General features: G+C 42.7%; 1 protein-coding gene across 1 annotated transcript in view; it reads left to right on the forward strand.

Moving 5' to 3' along the window:
- The window catches only part of MDFIC (MyoD family inhibitor domain containing), a 120,530-nt gene extending 99,584 nt beyond the window's left edge, over positions 1 to 20,946 (forward strand). Inside the window, exon 5 of the mRNA XM_038751973.1 lies at positions 18,165 to 20,946. Coding sequence (XP_038607901.1) covers positions 18,165 to 18,418 — 254 coding nt within the window. The 3' untranslated portion in view covers positions 18,419 to 20,946. The remainder of the gene's footprint in view (positions 1 to 18,164) is intronic.
- The last annotated feature ends 4,848 nt before the right edge of the window (positions 20,947 to 25,794 follow it).

Below are 25,794 nucleotides of genomic sequence, written 5' to 3' on the forward strand. Positions count from 1 at the left end.
GTGGATAATAATAATAATAAGTGGATATTCCAGTGGAAGTGGATAATAATAATAATGATGACGATGGCATTTGTTAAGCACTTACTATGTGCAAAGAACTGTTCTAAGCGCTGGGGAGGATGCTAGGTGATCAGGTCGTCCCCCGTGGGCCTCACAGTCTTAATCCCCATTTTACGGATGAGATGATAGGCACAGAGAAGTTAAGTGAATTGCCCAAAGTCACACAGCTGACAAGCAGCGGAGCCGGGGTTGGAACCCATGACCTCTGACTCCCAGGCCCGTGCTCTTTCCACTGAGCCAGATAATAATTGTGGAATTTAAGTGCATACTATGTGTCAAGCACTGTTCTAAGTGTTGGGGAAGATATCAGATAATTGTCAGACACAGTCCCTGTCCCACATAGGGCTCACAATATTAGTAGGAAGGGGAAACAGGTATTGAATCCCCATTTTGCAAATGAGGTAACTGAGGCACAGAGAAGTTAATTCACTTGCTCAAGTTCATACAGCAGACATTTGGTGGAGCCGGGGATTAGAACCCAGGTCCTCCGCCTCCTAGGCCCGTGCTCTGTCCACTAGGCCACATTGCTGAACAAGCAAGACAATTGATATTTCCCGTCTCCCCGATAATGAACCACTCCTCCTGGTTCTTTAGCAGTCCATGTTTACCTCGCCCTGCCCTAAACTCAAATGAAAATATTTTACAGAATTTACATCATGATTTTCATGATCAAATAGTATTTAGCAAGCCCCTCATGGGCATTCTCAAGTTAAGTTCTGTGCAGAGCAATTCAGGCAGACTCAAATTCCTACCCTGCAGCTATTAAGGCATATGGATTTGATCTGTATTTACTTGAACAAGTGTGTCATAACAAATATTCCCCCCAAAAGAGTCTTCTAACACTTTAAGCGTTTCTTTGACATGCTTTGCATGTTGCACTTAGCATAATTCCACATACAGAAGACTTTATCAGTAGTAATAATAGTATTTGTTAAGTTATTTCTGTATGCCAAGCACTGTTCTAAACCCTGAGGTAGACATAGCATAATCAGGTTGGACACAGTCCCTGTCTTACATGGGGCTCACATTCTAGGTAGGAGGGAGTAGGAGAATATGATGTAATGATAATCAGGATGGTAATGATGGTGATGACACCACTTTGACTTGAAGGAGGTATTTGAAGATGCCTGCGAAATTAAATTATATTGAAGACCTTCCTGGATTTTAGTATTTCACATGGTTTTGAACCTATATTTCCCCAGCCAAACATTCTTTAGGACTTGAATCACTTGGGATGAATTTTTTTCATAAAAAATGCTGTGTATGGGCCAGGTGATTTGTCATAGCTTAGTATTAATTAGGAAAATTATGGTCATGTAGCTGTTTGTGAGTTTTCTTCTTGGGATCGTGTAAACCTGTGGATTGCAGCCAAAGTGCTAGTTGTGTCCACTTTGAAAGTGCAAAAAGAGGTCATTTCCTTAACTCATTCCGCGTTGGTGCCTACTGCCTCCTTTTCTATTTAGTTTTGGTTTTATGACCAAGTGTTGGGCTGGGCTCGGGAAAGTCGGGCAAAGTAAAGGGAAGATGAAAGGCGGAAACAGAAACTCTGACAAAATTGCTTACCCTGTCTTCAGTCATCAGAAATTCATGGCTAGAGATAAAAATTCCGGAAGACAAAAGTGATGTCAGGGAATATATGCAAAATGAGAGCCAATAAAGCAGGGAAGGCAAGTCATTAGGAGAGGCTAAAGAATAGTTTCAAGATGGCAAATCAAGAGACGCTAGCCCCACCTGCCCTGTACTGCCACCCCTACCCCGTTGGCTTCAAGGGGAAAAAACATACAAATAAACCACAGTTGTCCTTAAGAAGTTTGTGAGAGCCTTGTATACCAGGGATCAGGGAAGAATGTGAAGATAATTGAAAGAAAAGAACACAGTGGATTAGCGTACTCGTTTTCCAAAGACATATTAAACCTGCCTAAATTTCCACTCTAACTTCTCTTGGGAAATCAAACTAGAAGTTTTGGGCCTCTTGGGGAACAATATCCCTACCACAGAACATAATTTAAAGTTGACACTGCAAGTTGAAGATTATTTTTTCTTAATAATTATGCTGAGAGGGATGCAAAAACTGCAATTGGAGTGACAAGAGTGGAGTTTATTTTAAAATGAAAATTTCAGCAACTATGGTCTATTTCTCTCTGAGAATGTGTACAGTGGAGCAAGAGAAGAGATTGAAATGAAGCTGAGAAGAGATTTTTCATCACAAACTGTATAATTGATTTCCTCTTCATGCCTGGCTCAGATCAACTGCAGTTGGCTGAGTGACATTAAGTGGGGTACTGGAGCTGTACTGGTAGTTCATTCAATCGTATTTATTGAGCACTCACCGTGTGCAAAGCACTGTACTAAGTCCTTGGGAGAGTACAATATGACACATTCCTTGCCCACACAACCTCACAGTCTAGAGGTAGTTTGCCTACCCTTATTGAATTTGGGCTGGAACAGGTTTGACCCGGTTTCCCCCCAGTTCCCATAGGCCTGGCAGTGTCCAGAGAGGTTGGAGAGGACAGGATTCAGACTAAAGCCCAACCCCTTAAATTAAAATCTTGATCCTTCCCAGGCCCCTCCAGGTCAAGCTTTAAGCAGCTGTCTTCCCTGAGGCAGGGAAAACTTTGTTGCCTCCTCCTGTTCCGTATGCTATTAATATGCCAATCAATCAATCAATCATTGCTATTTCTTGAATGCTTACTGTGGGCAGAACTCTGTACTAAGGACTTGGAGGAGTACAATAAAGCAGAGTTGGCAGATACAATCCCTGTCCACAATGAGCTTACCGTCTAAAGGGGGAGACAGACATTAATATACATGAATAATGTATAGATATGTACATAGGTGCTGTTGGGATGGATATAGATCCAAGGGCATAGATGATGGAATAGAGAGGGAGTTGGGGAAAAGAGGGCTTAATCAGGAAAGGCCTCTTGGAGGAGAATTGACTTTTATAAGACTTTGAAGGTGGGGAGATTGGTGGTCTGTCACGTATAATAATAATAATAATGGCATTTGTCAAGCGCTTACTATGTGCGAAGCACTGTTCTAAGCACTGGGGGGAGGGGATACAAGGTGATCAGGTTGTCCCAAGGGGGGCTCACAGTCTCCATCCCCATTTTCCAGATGAGGTCACTGAGGCAGAGAGGTTAAGTGACTTTCCCAAAGTCACCCAGCTGACAAGTGGCAGAGCAGGAATTTGAACCCGGTCAAGTGACTTGCCCAAAGTCACCCAGCTGACAAGTAGCAGAGCAGGAATTTGAACCCACAACCTCTGACTCTCAAGCCCAGGCTCTTTCCACTGAGCCACACTGCTTCTCTAAATAGATGAGATCGGGGTACAGTGAACAAGTATAGTGCAGTGCCCACAGTAAGTGCTCAGTAAATATCATCGATCGATTGATTGACTGAAGGAGGCTATTGGAACGAATGCTTGCTTGGAAGGAAGTGCAGTCTGAATTGCCTTCATTCAAGTGTACTGAATGAGTGCTTACTGTGTGCAGAGCACTGTACTAAGCCCTTGGGAAAATACAATACGACAATAAACAGTGATATTCCCTGCCCACAATGTGCTTACAGTCAAGAGACCTTGCTTTGCTATACCAAATTGTACTACCAAAGCGCTCTCCACTAATTAGTTCATTTCAACCCTCTTGACAACCCTGTTGAGGTAGGGGGAAAAGGCAGGTATTAATAGCCCCATTTTACAGAGGGGGAAACTGAGGTGCAGAGAAGCTACAGCAGACGCGTAGAGAGGAGTTCTTTAGTGGACCCACTGGGAGAAGTGTGTGTAATAATAATAATAATAGCATTTGTTAAGCGCTTACTTTGTGCAAAGCACAGTTCTAAGCACTGGGGAGGATATAAGGTGATCAGGTTGTCCCACGTTGGGCTCACAGTCTTAATCCCCATTTTACAGGTGAGGGAACTGAGGCACAAAAGTGAAGTGACTTGCCCAAAGTCACACAGCTGAAAATGGGCAGAGCTGGGATTTGAACCCATGACCTCTGACTCCCAAGCCCAGGCTCTTGCCACATATGGAGTGGGATGGAGCATCAGGCCAGAGGGAGGATGTGGGAAAGGGGTCAACAGTGAGGTAGATGAGATTGAGATACAGCAAATAAACTGGTGCTAGAAGACTGAAATGTACGGGCTGGGCTGTAGTAAGAAATCAGTGAGATAAGGTAGGAAGGGGAAAGCTGATTTAGTGCTTTAAAGCCGATGGTAAGGATGTTGTGCTTTGTGAATCTTGTTGTTATCATATGCTGATGAGTCGTGTCCAGCCCATAGCAATGTCATGGATACATCCCTCCCAGAATGCCCCACCTCCATTTACAATTGTTCTGGTACTGTACCCATAGAGTTTTCTTGGTAAAAATACAGAAGTGGTTTACCACTGCCTCCTTCCGCGTAGTAAACCTGAGTCTCCGCCCTCGAGTCTCTCCCATGTCACTGCTGCCCAGCACAGGGGAGTTTTAACTTGTAGCAGATTGCCTTCCACTCGCTTGCCACTGCCCAATCTAAGAATGGAATGGATATGCCTTTGCTAGGCTCTCCCTCCTGTAGTCGAGACTGGTAGAGGATTGGAAACTCTCCAGCTGCAACCCTGAGAGGTGTTGTACATCTGAACATAATAACAATTATCATGGTACTTGTAAAGGGCTTCCTTTGTGCCAAGCACTGTATTAAAGCTCCGGGTTAGATACAATATAATCACAATCTAGATAGGCAGGAGTAGATTTAATCCCCATTTTACAGATGAGGAAACTGAAGAGTTAAGTGATTTGCCCAAGATCACACAGCAGACAAGTGGTGCAGCCATGATTAGAACCCATGTCCTCTGACTCTGGCTCTTTCTACTAGGCCAGACAAGTTCCACTTTGAGCTCAGGTGGGAAGGGGAGGAGGAGAGAGGGTCCTGGGGATGTCAGGGCCAGCTTAAGTGGGTCATGCATTTATCTCTTTGAAATTCCATATTGATAGCCCCTCTCCAAAAAACCCCTGCAGGGTGATGTATCAAAAAATAAAGTAATTTGACCAATTTGCTGGCATTTAACATCCCTTCAGGTTAAAACTTCCCATCATGACTGGTGAAACTGTAGGAAAGCTATGTTAATGAGTGGATTGTCTCAAGTATGTCCCTAAAAATCCCTGAGAATTTACATCCTTCCACTAGAAGAAATCTTGCCTCCTTGTGGTCAGGGATCTTGTCTTCCAAGTCTATTGTACTTTCCCAGGTGCTTAGTACAGTATTCTCCACACAGTAAAGACTCAGTACGTGCCACATCCTTCCTCGGGCCTGAAACTCTTTCCCACTCCATATATGTCAGACCACCACTCTCTCCACTTTCAAAGCCTTATTAAGGTCACATCTCTTCCAACAAGTTTTTCCTCTTCTCCTTGGCTCCCTCTCCCTTCTGCATCATCTGTGCACTTGGATCTGTGATCTTTGGGCATTTGTTTTTGGCCCCACCCTCAGCCCCACAAAGGTTATGTGTGTATCTGTAAATTGTTTATATTAATGTCTGTCTCCCCCTCTAGGCTGTAAACTCCTCATGGGCAGGGAATGTTCCCACAAACTTTGTTCTATTGTACTCTCCCGAGCACTTAGTACAGTGCTCTGCACACAATAAGTGCTCAAAAAGTATCACTGAGCAATCCTGCCCATAAAGTCAGTCAAGATGACCTATGTTGTAATGAGTCCTAGGCATGTCTATCATGGAGGACCCCTAATATTGGAGGATTTCTTCCATTCCACACTCCCAGCTCACACTGTCACTGCATCTTTTTACTCAGTTGTACTCTCCCCAACACTTATGCAGTGTTCTGCATTCAGCAGGCTTTCAATGAATGCAATTAAATGACAGTGTATTTACATAAGTTATTTGCCCTAATGCTGAGGTCATTGACAAAAAATGAGTTCTGTATGCAAAATTCTTGCAAGGACTGTATAATACACTTGCACCTCTCCTCACCGACTTTGACATGGCACTCTGTTCCCTAGCAAGAAAAAGATCGGAAAGGGCGAGGGAGTGTGAGTGGCAAGGAGCACCAATTCCTTCATGCAGGTTCTCTATCCTGAATCTCTGTGGCTAGGCTGAGGCTCATCCATTGCTTATGATGAGATTCTCTATCCCTCTCCATTTTTGTATTGTTATAGTTTAAAGTAATTCCCTTAATGCCTCTTTAAATTATGTAGCGGTCCGTTTTTCTACCAGGGACTTCCCCCTTTAAACCATTAAACCATAAGTTCCTCAGAAACAGAGATCACATTTTATTCTTCTTTTTGAACTCCAGTCAAACCCCTAGTGAAATGTTCTACACCCAGCCGATTCTCAGTATAGTTTGGTGTAGAGTAGGAGTTCAAACCATACTGTCTATGATGATGATTTCCATAACTTTTTACCAACTCTGCTTAGTACTATTCCTTTGGAAACCTTCTGAGGTAGTTCCTTCAGCTGTCTTGAAGTTGTCCTGCCAGAATTCTGAACTCCTTCTAGACTGTGAGCCCGCTCTTCTAGACTGTGAGCCCGCTTTAGGGTAGGGACCGTCTTTATATGTTGCCAACTTGTACTTCCCAAGTGCTTAGTACAGTGCTCTGCACACAGTAAGCGCTCAATAAATACGATTCAATGAAAGAATGAATGACAGCACGGGTTGTGGAAAGTTCGGGTTAGCCCCACCATTTGGCAGGTGAGTGAAAATCCAACTCAAATTCTGGTTCTGGTTTTCCTAGTTTCAGGAAGATAATCCCTCTTTGCTTTGTTGAGAGTTTCCAGTTCTTGGAAGAAAGTTAGGTTGTATTTTTGGTGTCTGACTGTTATTTTAGGTAATTTTTAGGCTGTTTTAATCACATGGTGGAGCCAGGTATCTTTCTTTTTAGTCAATTCTGGAAAACCTGGAGACATTGTTTTTGGTAAAGTTTTGAAGTTTTTTATATTTTGTTTTATAACAGAACAACTAATTTAGGAAGGAGCTATTTTTGCTCCAGAAATTCAATATCACCTTTCACTGCTCAGTTCAGGGCTGTGTTGCAGTGACATTTTAGAAGAAATGATATAACTTGACTTTTACTATTGATTGTTTATGTGTGTGTGTGTGTGTGTGTGTGTGTGTGTGTGTGTGTGTGTGTGTGAGAGAGAGAGAGAGAGAGAAAGAGAGAGAACAAGCTATAGATAGTCCATTAATTGCAGAATTACAGAATTTCCCCCCACACACTACTTCAACTAAAAATGGCCCCTAGGTAGCTCATCTTTTGCCTTATGCCTGATTCCACCTGCTCCTTTGCATTATATTTGTGTTTGTACCTGGCTCAGGTGCCCTTAGGGTTGTGATCTGTAAAGTGCTAGGACTGTCTACATGTTTTGTTGTCTGTCTCCCGCTTCTAGACTATGAGCCTGTTGTTGGGTAGGGGCCGTCTCTATATGTTGCCGACTTGTACTTCCCAAGCACTTAGTACAGTGCTCTGCACACAGTAAGCGCTCAATAAATACAATTGAATGAATGAATGAATAACTAACTGTACGACACCTCAGCCTTATCACTGGCCATTCCCCTCTCCTGCCCAGGATCTAAACCATCCACCACTAAGATAGTGGCACCCTTCTTTACCAGGACCTTGGAAAAGTCTCTTGGAGAAGCTCTGTCAATCATTGTGATCATGATGTTGTTGTTTGGATATTGCTGCAAGACCACAGGGGCCTGGACCATCAGGATTCTGGATGTGATTCTCAATTTCTACCGTGTTGCCGAGATGAACCCTGGTCCTAGGTGACTCAGATTTCCTAAATGAAGAGCCGTTGGGTCACCTCCAAGAGCTAGAATATTGTTTCTCTTTCCCTCCACAATTCCCGTAGCATTAGTTCTGGAGCAGGCCAGGAGACACAGTGTTTCTTTGGGATTGTGCTTTTAAAAATAACTTGGTATTACATTTTTGAAAACACATACAAAAAACCAAGGTAGAGATGAAAATAAGCTACAAACCTTGAAGTTAACACATGACTTTGAACCACAAAGCCTAAATGGTAAATAAGAAAATGAGATAAAAATACAAGCTCTAGTAAGGAAGGCAATCAAAAAAGTTGTCAGGTTGCATTTTGGATTCTGACTGTTCTCAAATATTGGGTGGGAAGACAGGGTGTCATACCTGTTTTCACCCTTCTTTGGCAGTATGTCAGTTGGAGAAATTAAGAAAGAGAATGCAGGATGAAAAACGGCCTCTTGTGTATTGTTCAATCAATTATACATATATATATATATATATATATATATATATATATATATATATAAATATATGAATTGTATTTTCCAAATGCTTATTTCAGTGCTCTGCACACAGTAAGCACTCAATAAATATGATTGAATTATTGAGTCTGTTGGGTTTGAAGAGGGTGGGGGTTCCAGACCAGAGGTAGGATGTGGGCGAGAGGTCAGCAATGAGATAGACAAGATCTAGGTATAGTGAATACGTTGGAATTAGAGGAGCAAAGTGTGTGGGCTAGATTATAGTAGAAAATCAGGGAGGTAAGGTAGGAGAGGGCAAGGTTTTTGAGGGCTTGAAAACCTGTGGTAGGGAGTTCTTGTTTAACATATTGGGAAATGGGCAACCACTGGAGGTTCTTGAAGACTGACGAAAATGGACTGGATTGTTGTGTAGAAAAATGATCCGGGCAGCAGAGTGAAATATGGACTGGAGTGGGGTGAGACAGAAGGCAGGGAGGTCAGCAAGGAGGCTGATGCAGTAATCCAGGCAGGACAGGATGCGTGCTTGGATTAACGTGGCCTGGAATGTCCTCCCTCCACACACCCACCAAACTAGCTCTCTTCTCCCTTCAAAGCCCTACTGAGAGCTCACCTCCTCCAGGAGGCATTCCCAAACTGAGCCCCCCTTTTCCCTCTCCTCCTCCTCCCCTCCCCATCCCCTCTCCCTCTACCCTTCTCCCTCCCCATCCCCACAGCACTTGTGTATATTTGTACATATTTATTACTCTATTTTATTAATGATGTGTATATAGTTATAATTCTGTTGGTATTGACACTTATCTACTTGTTTTGTTTTGTTTTTTTCTGTCTCCCTCTTCTAGACTGTGAGCCCATTGTTGGGTAGGGACCGTCTCTATATGTTGCCAACTTGTACTTCCCAAGCACTTAGTACAGTGCTCAGTAAGTAAGTGCTCAATAAATATGATTGAATGAATACGTGCTTGGATTAATGTGGTAGCAGTTTGTGTGGAGAGGAAAGGGTAGATTTTAACGGTTATGGAAGTTGAACCAACAGGATCTGGTGATAAATTGAATAGATGGGCTGAATCGGAAAGCGGAGTCGAGGATACACCAAGATTATGGGCTTGTGAGACAGGGAGGCTTCCTGGTGTTGCTGTGTACAGTGATAGGAAAGTCAAGGAGAAGACAGGGTTTGGGTGGGAAGATGAGGAGTTCTGTTTTGGACATAAGTTTGAGGTGTCAGCAGGACATCCAAGTAGAGATGTCTGGAAGGCAGGAGGAAATACGAGACTGCAGAAGAGACGAATGATTAGGGTTGGAGATGTAGATTTAGGAGTCATCTTCATAAAGGTAGTAATTGAAACCATGGGAGCAAATGAGCTCTCCAAGCAAGTGTGCAGGGCCTGTTTCTACCAATTCAGTTGTATTATACTCTCGCAACATAGTAAACACTCAGTAAATTCCATTGATTGATTGATAAGTGCTGTGCTAAGTGCTGTGGGGGTGAGGGTGGAGCAAATTCCAAATGCCCAACCTCCCACCTTTAAGGCATCCCTGTTTCTGGAAAACACATTCTTCCTTGACAGGCCATCCCCACTTGGAGGCCAATTGTCCTTTCAGAGCTGGAAAGAGCCATGTTTTACATGGGTTGGCAAGGTGTCCAATTTAAGAAGACGCTACCCAGTTCTCCTCCCCATCCTTACTTCTGGGAAGAAAGGCATGCTTAAATGACGCTAGGTTGCGGATTCCAGAGATAGAATTGTTATGGAATAAGCATTTTTCCCCTTTGCCTGTCAGAAATGGCCATCAGATGGTGGCGTATAATAACAATAATAATATTATCATTACCGTTATTAATAAAACTAATTGTGGTATTCATTAAGTACTTAATATCTGTCAAGCACTGTTCTAAACTCTGGGGTAGATACAAGACAATCAAATCAAACATAGTCCCTGTCCCACAGTGTAAGTGGGGGGAAGAGAAAGGAATTTGCCATCATTTTGCAGATGAGGAAACTGAGGCTTAGAAAAGTGGCCCAGAAAATTAGGCATAGGATGGAGGATGACCTTTCCCTTCCCGGTCCCTATACCAAATGGGTCACTCCAAATCCCGCTTCAGTCTTGGAGTGATCCAGGATTGGTGTCCCAGAATGCCATTGAGTCCTTCCCAAAAGGGCCCAGCTGGGTCCAGCGTGCCAATATTCCATCCCAGAGCCCCTTGCGACAGTCATGATTGTTTCTGCAATGGAAACTGTGGCTCCTGGACCCACCAGCCATCTCCCTACTCCCTGATCTGTCTCATTTTCTTTCCCATTCTAGGAAAATGTGGCTCTTTCTTGGCTCTGCTCTGACTAAGGATATGTGGTCTTCTGGGATCTAGACCTATTGGTTGCCAGAAGGTTGTGAAGCTGAGGTAGACACCAGGCTGGCCAGCATATTCAGGCAATAGGTCAGTCTGGGACTCCAGGCCAGAAATGCTTCAAGTACTCTGGCTTGGAGGACTTGGAACTACTTGAAGCTGAGCTACTGTACTGTATTGGTCAGAATTTCTCCACCCCCACACATATGAGAAGTGCAGCTTCCTGGAGCTGTCTGGCCTTCTATTTCCCACAGCTGGGTTCGCACAGACTAGAGGAATGAAGGATGAGCCTCTGCCTCGTAGAGCGATGACCTAACTCACTTCTGGCCCCCTTTCAAATTCTGTATTACAGAAACGTTTGAGGTCAAATGGCGTATCTTGGACACCCATCATGTTTTTTAACAGCATTTTTTAAGCACTTACTATATGCTTTACTAAGTGCTGGGATAGATACAAGATTATCAGGGCTCACAGTCATAATCCTCATTTTACAGATGAGCTTACTGAGTCACTGAGAAGTTAAAGAACTTGCTAAAGGTCACACAGCTAGCAAGTAGCAGAACCAGGATTAGAACCCAAGTCCTCTTACTACCAGGCCTGTGTTCTTTCCACCACGCTTCACTGCTTCTCAGTTTGAAACAGTGGATAGGATGCCCCATCTATGACATCTCTCCAGTGTTGGAGAGAGTGGGTGGGAGGATAAGAGGCGAAAAAGACCTCAGCCTTCTCAGTAGCCTTCTTAGCTAAATAATAATAATAATGATAATGATTGTTAAGTGCTTATTATGTGCCAAGCATTGTTCTTTGTGCTGGGGGGGATACAGGGTAATCAGGTTGTCCCATGTGGGTCTCATGGTCTTAATCCCCATTTTACAGATAACTGAGGCACAGAGAAGTTAAGTGACTTGCCCAAAGTCACTCAGCTGGTACGGGGCAGAGCTGCGATTAGAACCCATGACTTCTGACTCCCAAGCCCTTTCCACTCAATTTGGGGTGAAATTTCTCCTTTCTCCTTCCTTCTCTAGCTCATCCACTGGAGAATCAGAAACACTCTTGGGCAGCGTACATTTGTCCATTCAGACTTGTCCAGTGTTGTACTGTTGTGGATGGAATTTGGCCATTTGCCTCCTGGCCACTTCTCTGAGACTGACGTCTAGACTGTGAGCCCACTGTTGGGTAGGGACTGTCTCTTTATGTTGCCAACTTGTACTTCCCAAGTGGTTAGTACAGTGCTCTGTACACAGTAAGCGCTCAATAAATATGATTGATTGATTGATTGATGGGAGGCAATAGCCTCCCCTGTCCCTAGTTCTGCCTTCTAGTTGGGTCACATGGGACTTGATTGATTTTCCCCACTCCCTCTCTCCTGGAAGTGTCCACAAGTACACCAGTGGCCCCAGAAATTGTCTGGCCTGCTGGATGGAGGTCATCCTGTCCTGTTGGGTGGATTAAGGACTGATTTCTCTGTATGGCATTTGAGCAAAGCAAAACCAGAACCCGATTCTCGTAAGAGCCGTTCATTACATTGTAACGAACCCTGGGGTCAACCCTGGGTGGAAAACACCTCTAGCAGCCAGAGGAGCTGAAACAGTACTGAGTTTTCTGTAAACTGCTCTGGATGCAAAGCCATGTTTGCATTGGGTGAAGTTTCTGAACTTAAAGTTGTGCATCTCTGTGACTTGTTTGGAAACCAGGAAAGAGATGACTCAGTCATATTTATGTTGTAGTATGTATTCGCCTTTAACATGTGCCATGTATACTAAGGGCAGATAAAATCTTTACTTTTATTCCTGCCCCACCTCCCTTAGCTATATGGATCTATAATGTAGAACCAAATAAGTTTAAACAGTTCGAAAACAGTTCTTCAAGCCCTTCCTTTAGCTTGGATGAGACTTCACTAATAGATGTTTACAAATCTGTTTTGACCTATGACCCGAGAGTCTTACCCATCTTTTCACCAAATTCACTGCCAAACCCAAACACTTTTTTATCTATACATGGAATCTCTCTTGCAAGGAGCTCGTGTTACACACTTCCTCAGCTCCTCACAATACCACATTTTAAAAGAGGGAAACTATTGCAGAAAGATTTATTTAACATCAGCCAGGTAGTCTCACAGGGTCCATAACTAGAACTCATGAGTCTAGACTTAGAACTAATGCTGTATCTGCCACTCACCCCTCCCTACTAGAGTTCCTAATACCAAGTTTCCCAAAAGGTTCTGAATCAAGGCTGTTTAAATTGACGCAACTTTAAAGAATCCCTCTCTGAAAAACCTCCAGCTTTTCCATTAAGAATCCTGTTCAACTTGGTGTCTTTTTTTTTTTCTTCTTCTTTCCTTGCTCTGGGACTAAGAGAAATTTACCAGGTAAGCCAAGTGGATGATTACCCCTGAAGTTCTCTTTATTTGATCAGAGATTTTCTTTTGGTTGTCTTGACAAAGGTTTCCATAATTTTCTCATTTTAATGTTCTGCCAAAGAGTGTCTTTATTTTTTAGTAATCTTCCAGTGAGAATGTTCCTTTCTTTTGTTGAAATATTGGGAGTTCTTGGTCCTACTTGTGTTTGTTCCACTCTCGTTTTCGGTACAGTGGGTTAGGTTGTCCTAAAATTGATGGAAAGCAAGTCAGTCAGGTTGATTCTGAGGAAACATTATATAGCAGTTTGAAGATGTTTCCCCAGCATGAGTGCAAAGTCTGTAAGAGTTCCCGCTCAGTGACCTGTCTAAATCTGTTCCCTGCCCTGAAAACCAGTATTTAAGCATTTAAATGATAAAAACCCAAGAGGATAACTTATTTTGTGTGTGTGTGTGTGTGTGTGTGTGTGTGTGTGTGTGTGTGTGTGTGTGTGTGTGGAGAGAGAGAGAGATTGAAAATTCACAGTCTCACAGCGTGTCTTTGGAAAACATCTAAGCAGCAATATTCAGAGACAGTATTAAGCTCTGTGGTGCTGATGGAAATCTTTGATTATGTGCATGGTTTCCTTGCTGTGGTGTAGGCTGCTTCACGATCTCAGGTGTGGTCAGATGTATAGTGCTTTGCTGGAGTGGCTCTGTACAGTGGTTCATCATCACTTTCCCGTCTTCTTAGGTAGGAACTCTTAAAAGATAGTGGCAACCTCAGTCTGCTCCTAAAAGAACGGTTCAGTGACTTTCACGGAACCCCTCGGTCATGGATTGTCCATACTGAAGAACATTTGTGGTTACTGATCCCAGTCTCTATGGATCTAGTTATCCACCACTTCCTTCCCAAAAATATTTTCCCATGGAGAGGAGAACATTTTCTAAATGACTTCCTCACCAGTGTCTCCTCAATTTTTAAATTAACTCTCCACTTCCGCCTAACTCTCTGTCACATGGTATGGGCTGCTCAGAGACTGGAGAAAACAAGGAATTTATTTTATCATCCTTCAGACCTTCTTTTACCCCTTTACCACTGGTCTGTGTAATAGGGGAAACAAAATGGCCTCTGAAAAGATCAGAGTATTGAAAATTAGGAGACCCGAGTTTGAAGCCTAGATTCCCCATTTTAGCCTACTATGAAACCTTAGGCAAGCAACTTAACCTCTCTAGATGAACATTTTCTCCTCTGTCATATGAGGATAAGATAAATTGTGTGCCCCGTCTGAGGCAGAGACTGGGTCTGATCTCATAACTTTAATTTACCTCAGCGCTTAGCACATAGTAAGTGCTTAATTAAATGGCATCTTCATTATTTCAATTCTAATATCAATTAAAAATGCTTACAGTGCATGAAGTACTGGGGCAAGTGCAAGATAATCTATTCAGACCCTGTTCTTTGTCCTACAAAGAGCTCACAACCTAGGTTGGGGAGGACAGACACAGAATAATGAAAATGCAATATAGGAAGGAAGGTTTTAGCCTCATGAAAAAGAGAGAATTTACAACGTTCAATTCCAGCCAGAAGAGCCCAGATTCATTCTTCATAGTCATTTCCCACTTAGCCCATGTTAAGGTTTTAGTACAGAAAATGAAACTAAGTTTTTTCAGATTTGTGCCAACTTACTCTTTCAATCCTTTATCACTTTAATCTTTAAAAATCTGCATCTATTCTGGTTTGAGGCTTCTTTCCTTTCCTGTATCTTTCACAGAACTGGGTTTCTTTAGAAAGAGCTCTCGCTTTTTTTCTTGTAAATTGGGACCCATTTTTTTAAAAAAGCAAAACAAAAAAAAAACAAGAAAACTTTTAAAAGAAAAAAACATTCTGAATACTGACGTCTTTGGAGGTCTTCCAGTGTTTGAGAAAGGTGGTGGGATCTGGGATCCCAGTGGGTCACTGAATCTGGGGACTGGCTCTTGGCCAGTTGAGGAAGGGGTTTGATGGGGACTAAAAAAAGGGGCTTCCCCTTATAGCACTATTACTCCAGGCCTCTCTTTGCCCCCCACATACCCACCACCTTGCTGAAACCCAGCCCTCTGTCTCCCAGAATCACGTGTGAATCCAGAAAGCTGTGAACCCTATCCCAACTTCATCCACCTCCAGAACCCATGTCGACTGGATTGTCCACCCCATGTCATTGACTCGTCCCAAATCCAACTGCCATCTGTGTCTTATGATGGCTTGTTTCTCAGAACTGGATTCCTTCTATGCAGGTTTGATCAACCCCCGATGGAATGTCTCAACCCTATTATTTCAGCTAGCAGGAGTGCAAAGTAGGAGGCTAGAGCCTCTCTTCTCTGAGGTCATGGTTCACCCTTCATGATTCCTGATTCCAGAACGGCTCACTCAAATTGTTCCCCTTTCTTATGTAAGATGAGACACTGTAGGCAACTGGGAAAGGGAAGAGGACCAGATCTGAAATTATAAAACGTGAACAGAGCCTGAAAAGTTAACTGGGCACTAGGCAGTGACAGGGAGTCTTTCTTCTACATAACTATGCTTACATATTTATATCTCATCTTCCTCTCCTAACACCATTTACAGGCCATCATCCAAGAATTAGAAATAGCTTCACTTCTGCCTGGATCATTTTTCTAGAAAAAAACATTCAGTTTCCCCACTCCTCTAACTCCACTGGTTGCCCATCCATCTCTGCATCAAACAAAAACTCCTCACTATTGGCATTAAAGCACTCAATCACCTTGCCCCCTCCTACCTCGCCTCGGTACTCTCCTACTACAACACAGCCTGCACACTTTGCTCCGTTAATCCTAACCTTCTCACTGAGCCTCAGTCTCAACTATCTCGCCACCGACCCCTGGCCCACATCCTGCCTCTGGCCTAGAACGCCCTCCCTCTTCAAATCTGAAAGGCAATTACTCTCCCCTGGTTCAAAGCCTTATCGAAGGCACATCTCCTCCAAGAGGCCTTCCCTGACTAAGCCCCCCTTTTCCTCTTCTCCCATTCCCTTCTGCATCACCCTGACTTGTTCCCTTTCTCCATCCCCTCACCCAACCCCATTGCACTTATGCATATATTAGTAATTCATATATATGAATGTCTGTCTCCCCCTCTGATTGTAAGCTTGTAGGCAGGGGATGTGTCTGTTTATTGTTGCATTGTACTCTCCTAAGTTCTTAATACAGTGCTATACACACAGTAAGCCCTTAATAAATATGATTGAATGATTGAATGAATTTAGCTCAGAGGAAAGAGTAGTGCCAAAGCCTTAAACTCTTGGAGTGAAAAATCTATCCTCCCATAAAACAAGGCATTATTTCATCTCCCACTGATGTGAGACATTCTACTTGGTGTAAAAGAAGAACTAGACTTTTAATGATTCTGGAAGGTGTGATAGGCTGCTCTGTCTCCTTAGTTCGATGACCACCAACCCATAATCAGGGTTTTAAAGGGGATCTCAGTCCATTTAGAGAGAGACCATCACATTATGGGGAGACAGGTAGGACTGAAGATGCATCTCGAGTTAAGAGGAGGCCCTGAGATTTCTGTGCAAAATTTCCTTCTTCCTTGGAGAAGATTTTGCAATGAAGAAATAGCCTCTTTATGCTATTAGATTATTTTTTCAATATAAATGCCGTGGATTTACCTCAGAAATCAAATGTTGTCTTTCCTAGCAGTGCAGACTGTGGGCTTCAGTGCTGAAAGAATATCCATGTTGTCCATGTGACCATCTGGAAAGAAGAACTAGTTTTATTTGTGCTCCAATAAATATGATTCTGTCTGTTCCTTCACATCATTCAATTTTGTAAGAAAAATAGGGAGAAAAGCTTTCTTCGGTAGGTGTGGAGTCCAACAAAGCTGGAATATGGCTCACTGGGAAATTATTTTAAATTGAATTTTTTTGCTCTGACCCGTGTTAGGAAATGGAAGTCACTCTGTCAATATCACTTGGAAATTAACTATTCTATTAAAAATTAAAGCTGGGCTGATGAAGAAAAATCCCTTCTCCAGCTAAGTTGTATTATGAGCAAGTGATTTGCCCAAGAACAGATGCCAATTTCTCTGGGTGGGCAGTGTGAAATTGCTCTATTGGACTGCAGTTGAAATATCTGGGGTAAGGGGTGGATAATGAGTGTCTTCACCAGCTGTTTAAGAATGACCCATTGGGAAATGCACGCAAAACTTCTCTAATGCCACACAACATTGTGAAAGTATTGTGAAACAAGAAGGAATAACCCAGATAGAAAAGCCAGACTAAAGATGATGATTAATGAGGTGAGGTGGTACAGAGTCATTGCATCCTGGATTCGAAGGACATTCAGTTCATACTTAAACTGGACCAGACAGAAGATACTCCATCCTAATTGTGGGCAGGCAGTGTGTCTGTTATATTGTATTCTCCCAAGCACTAGGTACTGTGCTCTGCACACAGGAAGCACTTAATAAATATGATTGACTGAGTGACTGACTACACAAAAGTGGAACTAGAGCAGAATTTTAGGCCTCTCAAAGCTCAGATTTCAGGGCACACCCACAGCCACCAGTCTTTTCAGGGTTTTATGGAGGCCCCATGTTGTGGGTGCAACTTTTATTCCCCAACCCTGTGGGACAGAGCATGCTGGGAATAGGAACCCTTGGTGATAGTGGGTAAGGTGGCGGTTAGCACCCAAGTCTCTTGACTTGAGCTTTGTACTTACTCCACTAGGCCACGTTGCTTCTCAGGATTCATCTCTGGGCTCTCTCTCCTGGGACTTCCCAGCTCAACTCTGTGCTGTCCTTATAGTAATAATAACTAATAATAATTGTGGTATTTGTTAAGTGCTTACTCTGTCAGGCACTGTTCTAAGTGCTAGGGTGGAGACAAGCAAATCAGGTTGGACACAGTCCCTGTCCCACATGAGGATCACAATCTTAATCACCGTTTTACAGGTAAGGTAACTGAAGCACAGAAAAGTGAAGTGACTTGTCCAAGGTCACACAGCAGACACATGATGGAGCCGGGATTAGAACCCAGATCCTTCTGACATCCTGGCCCGTGTTTGATCCACTAGGCCCCAGTTTCTCGGTCTGACCCTTTGACTTGAGCATGCCCATGACCCTCGGCTCTTCCTTTTCGTTTCAATCCCTTTTCTCCCTCCCCACCTGTCACCCGTCCCGCGGAACACCCCAGCAGACTGCTGCGTCCACTGCATCCTGGCCTGCCTCTTCTGCGAGTTCCTGACCCTCTGTAACATAGTCCTGGGCCAAGCGTCGTGTGGGATCTGCACTTCCGAAGCCTGCTGCTGCTGCTGCTGCTGCGGGGATGAGGTGGGTGATGGCTGCAACTGCCCCTGCGACATGGACTGCGGCATCATGGACGCCTGCTGCGAATCATCGGACTGTTTGGAAATCTGCATGGAATGCTGTGGAATTTGTTTCCCCTCGTAAATATTTATCTCCTATTGTGTTCTGATCAAAACTGGAGTCTTTTGAGAGATTTTTTTTCCATTGTGTTGAAAGGGAAAAGGAAAGTCACGATAAGATTTTCACCAATCCACCCCAGTATTTGCACTGGTCACTCCCTAGGTTAAGGAATCCCATCAGACCAAATAGTTTTACCAGAGCTGTATGCTGTGGTGGGTGAAGGCTTCCCTGCTTTTATCTTCTTACTGGGATTACTTTTAATCAAGGGAGATTTCATTTTTTGCAAGAACAAAAATCAATCTTGGGTTTTTCCTGAGGGCCCTTGCCAGCTAGATTTGTGCTAAATATTCCAGGTAGACCCTTGTCCCAAACCCATTTATTCCTTAATTTTTTTAATATATATTTTTTTTGCCTTTTCAGCCTCTTGAAGTTGAGGAGAGAGGCCATGTGTTTTCCCTTCACTGTACTCTCCTAGGTGTCCAGAGCATTGCTCCGTACACAGGAGGCATTCAACAATTGCCATTGAATGAATGAATCCCTTGTGGTTGAAATTGCAAGTCAGAATACTGTCTCCCAACTCCTCCCAAACGTACGGATAATTTTTTGGTGGGGGAGGAAGCTGAGTTGTCCCAGTGCTCTCACGTGGACCTTCCCCATTGCCACCAGAAGGTTTTGGATTTCGATCTAAGCATTGAAATCCTCATTAAGGGATAGTGAGGGACATTAAGTGGCATTGAGAGACTCTAAGGGACAGGCCTAGGCTCTGAAGAAGAGAAGGAATAGAGGTAGATTTTTGCTCAAATAGGAGACCTCCATCTCACTAGAAAATGTAACCTCGAGGTGCCCAAGCCTCCGGGTTCATGGCGGTTAGACACAGATGATCTGTTCCCTAAGTGCTTTGACTCCTTCAGTTTGTCCTCAGACACCTCGGTGACCGCAGATGAGATGCGTGTTTCCGGAATCGTCCGGCCCAGGATTTCTCGGTGTAAGTGGAGTGTGAGCTGATTTCAGTTTCATTCTGAAGTTCCTCAAGGGGAGCCATAAAACCTTGTTAAGCTGCTAACGGTGTATTTGGAATACTGTAGTGCCAACTTGGAAGCCACGGCTTAACCCAGCCAACGGAATGCCTTATCCTTTAATTAACAATCCCAGGTACCATAATCTGAGCCTGGATCGTTTTTCCTGGTCCCTTGTGTTTTGTTTTTTCAAGGTTTTGCATTTCCTTCTTAGCAGGGGCCGCAGTTCACTTCCACTCAGAGATGCTGGCTGGCGTGTCCAAAGCAGAGGCTTAAAGTGCCTCCAGTGAAATTCACCATACCACCCAGGGGATCAAAGTAGGGTGGGGAGAGAGATGGGGCAGGGGAAGTTGGGGAGGGAGGTGTGTGGCTCCAGCTTTCTGGTTAAGAAAACAGCCGGGAATCACACTTACGAAACAGTCACGCTTACAATTCTGGATCCCAGCGGATTCAGGAATTTGTTCTGCTACTGTGTGTTGTCCAACTCTGCCTCAATTTTTCCTGCACAGTTGCAGGGTTTCACTTTCAGCTCTGTGAGGTGAGACACTGGTAGAGGTATCTCTTTAGACCAGTATTTTTTTTACAACTCTTCCTGCTGCACTTACTGAAAAAGAACACATTTCCAGCATGCTTTTACTAAACCCAGCCTCCTTTTCAAGAGTGGTGATGTACCAGCATAGGCTGGAAGAGCAGGAAAGACGTACATTTACCTATTTATTTCATGAAATCTAGTTTCTAGTTTCTTCATGCCTCATAGAGCCTTTTAAAATATGTATTTCCTCAGTCATAGGGCAGTTTACAAACTGAGTTCAGAACAAAAATGTCTAGTAAATACCTGTATTTCATGTTCTGTCCTAAAGAGTACATTCCATCTTTTAAACCAAATGCAGGCAGAGCTTTGTAGTATTTATGCATAACTAAATCTGAATACATATATGAACCCAAGTCTAACATTCCATGTATTCACTAGATATATGAAATACTAGAATTTAAAAGTATCATCTGTTTATTGACCTATAGAATCTTTAAATGACTGGGAACTGTCATCTGATTCTTTCATTTTTTTATCCTGAAAGTACTTTTTGGTCGTGTGATTTATTTGACATTAAAATATATCCTGCTACTATTTGCTATAGAAATATTAGCATTTTTATAAAATGTATCTCTGTAGCAGAGAACATTAGTGGATAGTTTATAGAATTTCAATGCATATTTATGTATTCTCAAAACTCTCCTCTGTTTTAAGTGTACTCTAGGCAATCATGTGTAAGCACCTTTTGCGAGAGAAACAAAACAGAATGAAAAGTAGATAAATGTGAAAATGGAGTTGAAGGAACAATTCAGAATTTTTCAAAATGAAAATGTTGTGTTAGTCATGATGTGGATGAGGGGGATGGTTTACAGTCAACAGTTTGGCAAAAATACCACAGTGGCTCACATTTTGATATTGGAATTGTGCCCTCTCAATTTAATATTAACTGGATCTGTATTCTAAAAGCAACACTATTTTGAAATTAAAAAAAACTTTATTTTGAATCTCAGGTTACTTTCTTGTCTAACAGCTGTCAGGGAGGTTTATACTCCAATACACAGAGTACAGGACCTTTTAACTAGGTGACCTACCCTTTTCTAAATATTGAATATCCTGCATAATAAATACCACAGTTGTCATTATTGAATACCACTCCTCAATGGTCTTTTTAAAATGGGATTTGGCAAGTGCTTACTATGTGCCAGGCACTGTACTAAGTGCTATGGTAAATACAAATTAATCAGATTGGACATAGTCCCTGTCCTACATGGGCTCACAGTCTTAATCTCCATTTTACAGACGAAGTCACTGAGGAACAGAGAAGTTAATTGAGTTGCCCCTCCATCACAGAACAGGCAAGTGGCAGAGCCAGGATTAGAATCCAGATCCTTCTGATTCCCAGGCCTGTGCTCTCTTCTTCGAGCATCATCCTAGAGTTAAGTCATTCAAGAATTTCAGTACATTGTAGGCTGCATTCTAGAGGCCTTCACCCAAGACAACAAGCAAATGATTGTAAACTGTTTTACTGAATCAGTCAGGCATTAGGAGCTGACAGTCTCAAAAGAAAACTGAGGCAATGAATCATTCTGCATCAGGGAAGCTATACACACAACCAAAAATTGTTATTGACAACATAGCTAATTTCTGTCAATTCTATTTCCTAGGAAGCTTGCTGACTAATGATAGACAAAGATGTAGAAAACTGAATCCAGAGGGCTAGGATTTTCTTTGGCAGATAGTTGAGGCTACAGATCAAACTAAAGGTCTTCAGAGCAGTAGGGTTATCCAACATTCTCTACAGCTCCAAGGCATGGACTGTACTTAGATCCTACTTTTGGAGCAGATCCATTAGCCTGAAGTAGTTTGTCCTAGTGGAAAGAGCAGGGACCTTTGAGTCAGAAGACCTGGGTTCTAATGCTGACTTCTACCACTTGCTTGCTGTGTGACCTTGGGTAATTCACTTACATTCTATGTGCTTCAGTTTACTCATATGTAACACGTGTAGCTCCCTCCACCTTAGACTGTGAGCCCTGTGTTGAACAGAGACTATATCTGAAATGCTTATATTCCATCTACCCCAATAGTTGACACCCAGTAAATGCTTAATGAACATCTCATTTATTAATGACACCACTTGTAGGCTCTACTCAAAATCAAATAACAGGACAGGAACTCAACTCATGAAGTTTTAGAATGACATCTGTCTCCTAGCACTGAAGCTGTGATCACCACAACACAACTGCCATGGATGGGACATATGAGGAGAATGAATGACAACAGGATAACCAAATAGCTGCTGTATGGTGAACTGAAATTGGGAAACTAGGACAAGGAGAACTGAGAAAATGTTTTAAGGGTACAGTAAAGCAGAACTTCAGACAATATATAGTCATAACAATAATAATGATAATGGTATTAAGCGCTTACTATGTGCCAAGCACTGTTATAAACACTGAGATAGATGCAATGTAATCAGGTTGTCCTACGTGGGGCTCACAGTCTTAATCCCCATTTTACAGATGAAGTAACTGAGTCACAGAGAAGTATTGATACCGTCAGATCAACCAGGACTCCAGTCTGGATTGAAGAAATAATTATTTTTTGAATGGAAGCTCTTTAAAGATTATGTGGTAAGAATGTAAAATTGAAAACAGCACCAGGTGCTCCAGAAAACAAATATTTCAGCACAGCACAGGACCATTTTGGTACACAAAGAGGTTGGGACTATGGGTTCTACCTCAGCCTAATCAGAGTCACTCAGATATCTAACAATGAATTTCATCATCAGTGACATAGGAGAGACATCTATCAATCAATGGTATTTATTGAGTGCTGACTGTGCACAGAGCACTATACTAAGCATTTGGGAGAGTATAATAAAACAGAGTCAGTAGACACATTCCCTGCCCACCAGGAGCTATTTATACACACACATGCATGCACACACACACACACACACAGACATATGAGCACAAAGATGTACACACGTGCACAAAAAGATATACACAAATACTTATGCCTATCTGCCGATTTTTGTTTTCTTTTTTCCTCCATTCAGTTGAAAGCTCTTCCAAGACAGGAACATCTCATATGTTCTCAAATCCCTAGGACGGTGCTCTGCATTCAGAAGGCACTCAGTAAATGCTGATGATGACAGTGGAGAGGTATTAATCAGTCAATCGATGGTAATTATTGAGCAATTACTATGTGCAGAGCACTGTACTAAACCCTTAGGAAAGTACAAGAGAGTTAGTAGACACATTCCCTCCCTAACCAGGACCTTCAATCTACTTCAAATGCCTGTGGCTCAGTGTGAATCTCAGTTTTGGTAGCCACAGCTTGGCCTGAGCTATTAGGCTAGTTGAAAAGCAGAATGGCCTAGTGGATAGAGCATGGGCCCGGAAGTCAGAAGGTTATGGGTTCTAATCCTGACTCCGCCACTTGTCTGCTGTTTGACCTTAATCAAGTCGCTTCACTTCTCTGTGCTTCAGTTCCCTCATCTGTAAAATGGAGATTGGGACTCTGAGCCCCACATGGGACAGGGATTGTATCCAACCCGATTTGCTTGTATTCACCCCAGCGCTTGGCAAAGTGTCTATCACATAGTAAATGCTTAAAAAATACCATTATTATTAGGAAACTGACCCTGATCCAAATTGGCAGATTTGGGACTGAACATTCATTACCTCCCTTTAGCCCTCTCTATCAGTGAGTGCTTCTACTGGGGTTTGGAATCCAAATAATCATTGCAGGGTTGGCCTGGATTTCTGTCTGTGCTGGGAGGTGGAAGAGAGTAGGTCATAGTATATTAGTCAAGCATACATTTCCAGCCCTCTCCCTCAGAGAGGCTCACTGAAGAACACAATTATTAATAAAATAGTAGAGCAAATTCAAACAAATGGCTTCTAAGTTTAGATTTAAGATTGGAAAAGATCCCCAAGTTCAGTTGCATAAAGGGGCAGAGACAGAGAAATTAAGTTGCAAAGCCAAGAAAGAGGGTGTATAAAAGATATTATCTATGTGACACAGTTCCTACCCTTTTCCAGAAAGAATAGAGCTCTGTGGAGAAAGAAACAAGATCTCATCATAGGGTGAAGCCAAGCCAGATAAAAGCTTGGGCCTCAGAAACTCTATTTAAAAACAGCTTTGGATCGATGAATCAATTCATCAATCATATTTTTTGAGCACTTGGTATGTGTTGAGCCCTGTACTAAGTGGTTGGGAGAGTACAATGTAACAGGTTCTGTAGACACACTCCCTGCCCACAAGTCTGGAGGAGGAGTTGAGCAATTACAGAACTTGCTTATGGGAATGTGTGCTTTGCACATAGTAAGTGCTTAATAAATGCCATCATTATTATTATTATAGCAGATGTATTCACTCCATTCATTCATTCAATCGTATTTATTGAGTGCTTCTGTTTGCAGGGCACTGAACTAAGTGCTTGGAAAGTACAATTCAGCAACATATAGAGACAGTCCCTACCCAACAACAGGCTCACAGTCTAGAAGGGGGAGACAGACAGTGAAACAGAACAAGTAGACAGATGCAGATATTGAGGTCTAGTATTAGTGACAGACAGTTCCTATCAATGGGAGCAGTGTTGCCTAGTGGATAGAGCAAGAGCCTGGAAGTCAGAGGATCTGGGTTCTAATTCCAGGCTCCATCACATGCCTGATGTGTGACCTTGGGTAGGTCATTTAACTTCTCTGTACCTCAGTCACCTCGTCTGTGAAATGGGGATTAAGACTGTGAGCCCCATGTGGGACATGGATTGTGTCCAACCTTGTACTACTACTACTACTAATAATAATAATGATGGCATTTATTAAGCACTTACTATGTGCAAAGCACTATTCTAAGCACTGGGGAGGTTACAAGGTGATCGGGTTGTCCCACAGGGGGCTCACAGTCTTAATCCCCATTTTACAGATGAGGTAACTGAGGCACAGAAAAGTTAAGTGACTTGCCCAAAGTCACACAGCTGACAATTTGTGGAGCCGGAATTTGAACCCATGACCTCTGACTGCAAAGCCCGTGCTCTTTCCACTGAGCCATGCTGCTTCTCTTGTACTACCCTAGCTCTTCGTACAGTGCCTGGCACATAGTAAGTACTTAACATATGACATTTAAAAAAATAAGAAGTATTCTGTAGGGAGACAAAATGTGAGTTCGAGTTTGTTCAATAAAATTTATAGCTAAGTGGCCCGATCTCAATCACTTGAAGCAGAAGCTTTTGAGTCTAATGGGCAATCTTCAGATTTACATACATTTAGCAGTCTCCAGAGTCTAGAACTAAGGGCCAGTACAGCACCTTCAGGTAGCAGTTATCACTCAGGCCATCTCCTGACCAATCAGAATGCATGGACAAGAACCCAATCTTAAGGTCAAAGAATATCAACTGTACCAGTCCAAATTGTCTCAGTCCAATTTAGCTCACTTGAGGGATAGTGTGAAGTTCATTATTCAATTAGTAATGTGTCTGCTTGTCTTCCCCATTTGACTAAATTCCTCTGGAGATCAGGTATTCTTTCTTTTAGTTGTATTCTTCCAAGTTCTTAGTTTTGGTTTTTTTGGGTTTTTTAAAAAACTATTTGTTAAGCACTTACTTTGTCCCAGGCACTGTTCTAAGCACTGAGGTAGATACAAGGTAATCAGATTGGGCACAGCCGCTGTCCCACATGGGGCTGTCAATCTTAATCCCCATTTTACAGATGAGGTAATTGAGGCACAGAGTTAAATGGCTTGCTTAAGGTCACACAGCAGACAAGTGGCAGAGCCAGGAATAGAACCCAGTTCCTTCTAACTCCCAGGCCCAAGCTCTATCTACTAGGCCATGCTGCTTCTCTTAG

The sequence above is a fragment of the Tachyglossus aculeatus genome, chromosome 10 (genome assembly GCF_015852505.1).
Source record: "Tachyglossus aculeatus isolate mTacAcu1 chromosome 10, mTacAcu1.pri, whole genome shotgun sequence".
Taxonomy (NCBI): domain Eukaryota; kingdom Metazoa; phylum Chordata; class Mammalia; order Monotremata; family Tachyglossidae; genus Tachyglossus; species Tachyglossus aculeatus.